At 45.2% G+C, this 8,778-nt stretch overlaps 1 protein-coding gene across 1 annotated transcript in view; it reads right to left on the bottom strand.

Moving 5' to 3' along the window:
- BTBD8 (BTB domain containing 8) overlaps positions 1 to 8,406 on the bottom strand; it is a 44,859-nt gene extending 36,453 nt beyond the window's left edge. The window contains exons 1-2 of the mRNA XM_040610231.1: positions 8,055 to 8,406; positions 7,803 to 7,985 (exon numbers count right to left, since the gene is read on the bottom strand). Coding sequence (XP_040466165.1) covers positions 7,803 to 7,985; positions 8,055 to 8,170 — 299 coding nt within the window. The 5' untranslated portion in view covers positions 8,171 to 8,406. The remainder of the gene's footprint in view (positions 1 to 7,802; positions 7,986 to 8,054) is intronic.
- Positions 8,407 to 8,778: the final 372 nt, after the last annotated feature.

An 8,778-nucleotide genomic window follows, 5' to 3' on the forward strand; every position in this document is an offset into this window, starting at 1 on the left:
TCCACACAGTCTTGGAAACCATACAGTGTCATTAGAAGAGCAATCGTGCGATTCTGTTCTTGGAACAGCCACAAAGCCATACAGACTAGAATCAGTAAGACATGCTTAACACTCACTAAAAATGTAAAAAACATGTTAACAAAGAATTCCTAAGACGATATTTGGGTTAAAAAAGAATTTTACATTATGATCCACTTCTTTGGTCCTTCAAGTCAAAAGGTACATTTCCTTACTGCAGGCCACACACGCTGTCTGCAAGATTAACAAAAATACCAAACAAAAATCTTTGATGCAACCAATGACCATGGAGACAACACAAATAAGAAGGGAAATGGGAAAGGGCAGGTTTTATTTTTATGAAATACCATACTCAAAAACACAAGGAACCCATTTTTGTTATTTCCAAGAACAGCAAAAGTCACTGGAAATGACACCATTGTCACCAAACTTCACTGAAAGCTGTTAGGACAGCCTCTCCTATAGTCCCCGAAGTTGCTAACCAAATAAAACTACTCAACTAATTAGGCATCCACCTTTCAAATGCTCCCTACTGCAGCTTCCACTTGCTCTGAGTGAGAGTTCTTCACTGAGAGCACACCTGGAAAGTTACCTGCCATCTTCTCTTTACAAATGTTCTCCTTGAAGTTACACAGACACATACATCACTGATGCTATTAGAGATGTGCTTTTGAGTTCTTAGCTATTTAAGCGGACAGGATGTTGTACACGTTGTTATAGATAAATTGCATATATGCCCAGATTTGCAGAGCATCAGTAAAAAGATTACAAAGCAGTCCTGAACAAAAGCCATTAATGCCAGGGTAGAGAATATTTTTTTTCTATCTTGATTTTTTTTTCTATCAACTAGCAACACATACTGATTGTTAATGCTAAAGTCTATCAGAAAATCAGAAACTCCTCCATCATAAATACTACGGATAGTAAGAAACTGTCAGCACAAAAGTCCAACATATATGAAAAGGTGAAATTCTGCTGTTTGACAGCGCATTAGTTTAACTGCCCTGAAAAAAAGACACTATGGTAACTTTAGAACAGAGAGACAAGTACACATACCCAAAACAGGATACTTACCTGGTAGCATAAGGGATAATACAATTAATGAAAATGGACAAAAAAATAAATGTATTTTTTATTTACAAGTTGTATGGATTGCTGCATGTTATTTTTTATTAGGAACCTCATATAGCACATACCAGAACTTTGTAGTATCATAGAATAGTTTGGGTTAAAGATCATCTAGTTCTAAATCCCTTGCCAAGAGCAGGGACATCTTCCACTAGACCAGGTTGCTCAAAGCCCCATCCAGCCTGGCCCTGAACACTTCCAAGGATAAGGCATCCACAGCTTCTCTGGGCAAACCATTCCAGTGACTCACCACACTCCTTGTGAAGAATTTCTTCCTTGTATCTAATCTAAACCTACCCTCTTTCAGTTTGAAGCCATTCCGCCTTGTCCTGTCTCTACATGCCCCTGTAAAATGTCCCTCTCCAGCTTTCCTGTAGGTCCCTGTTAGGTACTGGGAGGCAGCTGTAAGTCTCCCCAGAGCCTTCTATTCTCCAGGCTGAACAAGCCCAACTCTCTCAGCCTGTCTTCATAGCAGAGGTGCTCCAGCCCTCTGGTCATCTTTGTGTCCCCCTTTTGGACCTGTCCCAACAGGTCCATGTCCTCCTGATGTTGGGGGGGCCCAGATAGAGTACTGCAGGTGGGGTCTCACGAGAGCAGATCAGAGGGGCAGAATCACCTCCCTTGACCAGCTGGCCATGCTTCTTTTGATGCAGCCCAGGGTATGCTTGGCTTTCTGGGCTGCAAACACATATTGTTGGGTCATGTTGAGCTTCATCTCAGCCAACACCCCCAAGTCTTCCTCAGGGCTGCTCTCAATCCATTCTCTGCCCAGCCTGTATTTGTGCTTCGGGTTGCCCCACCCCATGTGAAGGACCTTGCGTTTGGCCTTGTTGAACTTCATGAGGTTTGCACAGGCCCACCTCTCAAGGCTGTCCAGGTCACCCTGGATGGCATCCCTGCCCTCCGGCATGTTGACTGCACTGCACAGCTGGGTGTCATCAGCAAACTTGCTGAGGGTGCACTCAACCCCACTGTCCATGTCACTGACAAAGGTGTTAGACAGCACCTGTCCCAATGCCGACCTCTGAGGAAAGCCACTCATCACTGGTCTCCACTTAGACATTGAGCCATTAACCACAACTCTGAGTGCAACCATCCAGCCAATTCCTTATCCACAGAGTGGTCCATCCATCAAAGCCGTATCTCTCCAGTCCAGAGACAAGGATGTTGTAGCAGCTAGATTAGCACTGAAATATCTTCTGTACACATGTAAAATACCATATTATACACTTTTACTTAAACAAAGCTCTGTGTTATCACAATTTAACCCCAAAATAAAAACAAGATATATTAACTTTTGTTAATAAAAATATCACTGAGAATGTAGAAGGTCTCTGAACTCACTCCCTGCCCATGGTTTTAATACATTCATGTCTTTAGCAAACCCAACTGCAGCAAATACTCTCATGAACTGCATTTAATCTTGGTGGAGTTGCAAATATCTTTCAGTAATATACCTATAGCAGTGAATCTTTGTTAGTGCAAGTTAGGCATGTCATATGCACAACTTCAACTTAACTGAATCATTTAAAATACTTCTGTTTCTCTTTAGATTTGCTCAAAGAACTGTCTGCTTGATTTTTGCAGCTAAGATTGTTATTTTAACTGCATTAATTCCTTGACACAAGTATTTAAGTAAATTTCTTCTCATGAGATGCAACATCAGCTGCTTCGCTGCCTCACACAAGTGCCGATTAAATTTTCCAATATCTTGTGAAAGATAAGCATTTCAAAAGATGAGGAACCTGGTCCTTAGGCAGTCATGGTCCCAGTGAAAGGTTTCTACCCATTTCTCACAAATTGAAATTATTTTTTCCTTGGGGTGTAAATCCATGGCATTAAGATACAGTGTTTTCCAAAGCAAGATGTTATTATCACACACATACTGAACATACTGCAACTTGACAATTTAGCTTCCCAACTTCCTCTGAGAAACTGAGATTAGATACAAACATAGGTTAAAAAAACAACAACCCAGTAAGAAAAAAAGACCAACTCATTGTTTCTATGGATGGGGAAAGGAGATAAGGTTGCCATTGTCTGCCATGTGTTCAAAGCCTGTTTTCATCAAAAGAAACAAATCATTACGATGAAGGCTTTCTTCCCCCAACATGATATATGGCTTCATGTGGTACCTTACTTAATTCCCTCCCTCCTTTCTTGCTTATCAAAGTCTAACTATTCTCAATGACCAGGTAAGCTCACATTTACAGCTACAACAAACTAAATTGATGCTATAGTGACAAACACAGACCAGAGAATATGGTTGTATGCATGAAAACCATTAAATCAGAACAGCCTAGCTATTCAGAGGAGCAAATTCAAATTCCTTAATCCCTTAACTTGGGAAATAAAGGCTTTGGCTCACAATAATTTGGACTCAACTTTCTCAGTTTTCACTGTTCACTGAAGATAAGCCTTTACAGAGCATTTTAATGTCCACAATTCAGGATTTATTGTTTCACAAAATTTAACAGGCACATCAAATTTCCCATATTGCCCATATTTGTAGGTCAGGGTTTGTTAATTCTGTTTGGTTTGGAAGGGATGGGGTTTTTTTCAGCTGTATTGCTGAATCCCTTATGTCTTAATGCAAGGGAAAGAATAGTTGTGGAGCCAAAAAACGCACCTGCAAGTGCCACAGAAAGAACTTTGCAGTTACCTTGTTTTCAAGTTACCTGAATCAGTCAGAGAAGATACTCCTTGCATGGTAAGGTACACTATATCAACAGGCACGAGTGGTGAGACAATAGAAGGGAAGGACCGTATAAGAATAACTGTATTATAAACCACAAAATTTCAAGAACATGGAAGGCATGCTATTCTTCCAACACAGAGTGGTGTGCAGTCATAACCCACTAGAGGGGAATGCATAAGCCTAGATACCAAAGCTAAGATTGCTGAGGTGTAAGTGTAAGGTAATTCAACATACATGAGCAGAAGTCACGTTTGCCTCCTCCAAAATAGACAGAATCCAATGGGGACTATGACTACCTAGTAATCAGTAAGAATAACCTCATGCGTAACTTATTTAAATAAATGTTTCCCTTTTTAGCTACTTTGCAATCCAGTGTTACGGAACTATAACTGGAAATTGTATTTAACAAAAAAATATTCACAAACTTGTTTTATTTGGTGCAACTGCTTTATGAAAACCTCATGTGCAAGAGAAGGTTAAGCTGAAGGTTGAGCTAAGCCATCATCTTCTGTAGTGCCAGACTGATGTCATGTAATTTTAACAGGTACCCATCCCTGGCTTGATTCTTTTCCCCTGCGCACAGAAAAGATTCTAACAGAAATGAGCAACAACGAGATTACAAGAGGTGTGACTGAGTAACAGATGAAACTGAAACAATACTATAGTGTATCTGTTGTATTAATAGCAGTTACTACAGTCTAAGATTTTTTTTCTACAAGGGAAACATGTGCATAGAGTCTACAGAAAGATGTTCCTGTCATCGTGCTGTCTAGGAGTTAACCTTCAAGAATGTTTTTGCCTGCACTTAAGCTAGACGTAGCATCCTTCTGCTGCCTCATACAGAACTATACAAACAACACAGTCAAAGCCTTGGCTGGTCTACTTTGAATCAACTACTGGTAGTGCAAATTAACTCCCGTGGCAGTAAATGTCACAATGGCAATTTTATTCCTTTGTATTTGATCCATGTTATTGGTTTTTAACTGGATCTGACTGTCATTAGGTCCTTCTCTGTCCTTCCTTAAATCAGATCCCATTAATATACCAGGAGACAATGAGAATAACAACTAGGTTTTTATTTCTAAAGCTGTATTTTTTCCAACTAAAAGAGTAAAAAGCAGTTTGCCTCTCAGCAGGCAAGATATTAATCATCTAATGATCTGTGACAAACTGTTGTCCTTCAGAAATGCTAAGTTTCCCTCTTCTTGAGGCAGACTGCAGAACCCTGCTTGAGCAGTCATCTCCTGCCATTGATGCGCTTGCAATTATTGACCCTTTTCTAGCTGCATTACAAAGAGTGACAGAAGGCTACAGGAGGGCAGTCAATATTACATTAGCTTCATCAGGCAAAACCATAGGGTGAATGGTGTCTAAAATATGGATGCTGCACTTCCTGGTGACCAGCACTTCCTTGCTGGTATCTTCAGACAGTGCAAGTATAGGGAGGGAAACCAAGTAGCTTTCAGCTGCTCGTCTATTTCATGCTAAGACATGCTGATCTTTCTGCATAGAAGTTCACAGTGTCCTCCATCCTGCTCAAAAACACTTGGGAGTTTGGGAAAAGGGACTGCACAGCCTTCAGCACACAAGTGACATGTAGCCCACATCTCTCCTGATTAAGAGAGACAGAGGCCCAAAGGAAGTATGTCTTACTGAGATGCATGCCAGATATAGCTTGTGAGAAAAAAAACACAAAACCCCCAAGGAAAAATAAAAGCTGAATACAAGCAGGAAAAGGAATGAGATTTTCTTAGAGCTCTGATGAACTCTTCAATACTATACTAGTATTCCACTTCTACTCCACCATAAACCTAGAATTTATAACCATATTTATAACCATATATTTTTTTATAACCATAAAACCTAGAATTTTTTGGGGAAGACTACAATGTTCTCTTGGGGGCTCAACAGCAGCTACAGGTCTTTGTTACAACTCATCATGCAATTCAGATGCTCCAAGAACTAGGCTAGCTTCCAGTAAACCTCAAGCTGTAATTTAAGGCACTGTTTTGGATTTATGAAGATCTAATTAATCTGCATCTTAATGCTGAGAAACCAGTGAGATTCAACAACTGCTGATACTCGCAGAAGTTATCGTTTGAACAATCAAATTAGGCTCTTTTCAACCAAAGCTGCTTCCTTGCCTTGGTCCAAACAGTTTACCACCACCAAACTCCAGTGTATTTTGTATCACAAATTTTCACAGAATGTATTAGGTTACAGGATTCAAAAGCTTTAGTATCAAACAGCACTGAAGACTAAAATAAGAAAAACCAACCATTTTGCAAAATGCACTTAATCCATAGCTTAGAATATACGGGAGCTTCATTTGAAGAGTCTAAACTCACAGTGAAAAGATAAAAGGTTTATAATTAGATGAGCTGTTTTGATTTTAGAAGTGTTTTTCAATACCACGCTTTCTGGAGAACATGCAGGACTCTAGAGATCATTACTTGCCTTCCAGCAAACATAGACAAAATTGAAAGCAAGTATCAGTGAACTGTAGACATATTAAATGCTTACCATTAGGAAAACAAAGGAATGATACAACAGTATGTAAATAATTAAAATAATTATTCCAAATCCCAATTTCCAAATTAAAATAATATGCATTATCATGCTTTTGCATTGGTCCTCTGTACTACCACTCACATGAATGTGAAGCAAATTAATGAAACCAAAGTAATAATGGAGTTAAGAAATATACGAGGCATGAACCATGCTGTTTTGTTGCTTACTGCTTGGTTTGCTGATGCTCCTGGGCAGACTTTGACAGTAACCGAACAAATGCCAGTTTATCCGACTGTTTCACTACAATGATTCTGCGTTTTAGATATTACCTGCAGTTCAAAAAGTTTTCTTTCATACTTACTATGACTTCTATACCCTGAATGCATATTTTTAGCCATCTGCTGCCTTATTTACAAATTTAAGGAGAATGAGTAAAACCAATAGGGAAAGGTCAGCCTAGGTTATATTTTAGGCACTAAACTTTGAACTGCAGCATCCTTGCCTTCCTCTTACCAGCAGTCTCAGGAACCTGCAAGCACATACATTTTTCTTGGCACATCCTGAACTCCTCTGAAGTTGCAGAGCGCCTACCACTTTGCTCCTGTCCACGCCCCAAAGTGCCGGCTCTTACATTGCAGCTGTTTTATAGAAGGTAGGTGGCACCACCACAGCTTTGTTAGAGAAAAGCAAACGCTGCTCATTTCTTTGAAAGGAGGATTAGAGGCACTTACAGGCGAGGAGGATTGCAAGGTTGGTGGTGGCACCAGCCAACACCCTTCCCGTACTCACCTAAGGTTTGGAGCAAGACAAGCGAGATGTCAAATACGTGCTAACAGCCGGCAATGGGAACACATGTGGGCCCTTACACCAGTCCCTGGGGAGCAGCCAGCCTACACACTGCACGGCCGGCACGGAACGCCTGGCTCAGGGATCCAAGTTCCGTGGGAAAACTGTGCTGCGTTTGGCCTAGCCCAGAGGTCACTAGGACTTACGCGATGACGGCACAGCTTCTAACTTGATGCATCCTCATCGAACTTGATGAAGTCCTTCTACGTCTCCAAATCCATAACTTTTTGGGTTTTTTTAACATGACAACAGAGTGGATTTTCTTTGCTGCTTTCACGAGGTAATCTTCCTAACGAGTGTATTAGTAAGCACAGACGGTTTTAAAGGATACATTCGGGATTTTTGCTGCGTTTTCTCTTGTTCTCTTACAAAGCCTTTACATACCACAACAAACTCACTACGGTGGAAGAGTAGGCCCATGCGCTGTCAGCAGAGGGACCAAGGCAGAAGAAAGCAAGTTACAGGGGAGTAAGACCTTTGCAAACGCAAAGAAGATGCTGCTTTGAACGGGAAAGCTTTAAAGCAGGTGTTAATACCGGCAAGAAGGGAGAGGAAGGCCGGGGAGCGACGCCGCCACCAGCCGCCCCGGCCGCGCACTCACCGCAGGAAGCGCCGGAACTCCGCGGGCCCCACGCCGTCCAGCAGCAGCACCTGGCGGGGCGGCCCCCCGCACAGCCCGGCGAAGAGGCGCGGTGCCCGCGCCAGCAGCACGGCCCGGTGCGCCCGCAGCGCCGCGTCGCCCACCCGGATGGTCACGTCGGAGCGCGTCCCCTCCGCCAGCAGCCTACGGGAGCGTACCGTTACCGCCGGCCCCGCGCCCGGCCCGGCCGCCCGCCCGCCGCCCCGCGCCTACCTGCCGAGATCCTGCCGGAGCTGCTCGGCCAGCGCCTCCTGCAGCCGCTGCCGCTCCACCGCCGCCGGGCCGGGACCCTTCGGCGCAGCGCTGCCGCCGCCGCCGCAGCGTGCCATGTGCCAGCCGCCGCTCCGCTCCGCGCCCGACGCGGCGGCAGAGACGCGGGGCGGGGATCGACGGACGGTCCCGCAGCGGAGACGCCGAGAGGGCGGGCCGCCGCGGTCACGAAAACAACCGGGACAGCGCTCGTCTCCGCGGGTGGCGCCCGCCTTCCCGCCAGCGTCGGCGCCAAGGGACCGCCTCAGGACGAGACGCGGGAGCGCCGCGGTGCCCACAGCGGCGCCGACCCGCTGTCTCGCGGGGGGCGTGGTTAGAAGTGGCCTCCGCCAATAAGGGCCGGCGGCGCTCCTCCTGGCCCCGCCCCTCCCCGCAGGCCCCCTGCCGGGGGGCGGGCGGGCCCGCCCCGCCTCACCGCCCTCCCCGCGGGCTGGGCGGGCCCTCCCTGCGGCGGGGCGGGAGGGGCCTTCCGGCCCGGCCCCGCCGCGCCCCGGCTGCTGCAGGGGGGGCGCCCTCTGCCGGCCGCCGCCCGCGCCGGGCTGCCCCGCTGCCCCAGCCCGGCCGCTCTCTTACCGAAGAGCAGCGCGATCGTATGCAATCGGTGCCTGCCGCGACTGGGACGGCAGCGCCGGCTGTTTCAGCAGCAGAGTCTGGCTGCTGATTGTTG

The sequence above is a fragment of the Falco naumanni genome, chromosome 11 (genome assembly GCF_017639655.2).
Source record: "Falco naumanni isolate bFalNau1 chromosome 11, bFalNau1.pat, whole genome shotgun sequence".
In the NCBI taxonomy this organism is placed as follows: Eukaryota; Metazoa; Chordata; class Aves; order Falconiformes; family Falconidae; genus Falco; species Falco naumanni.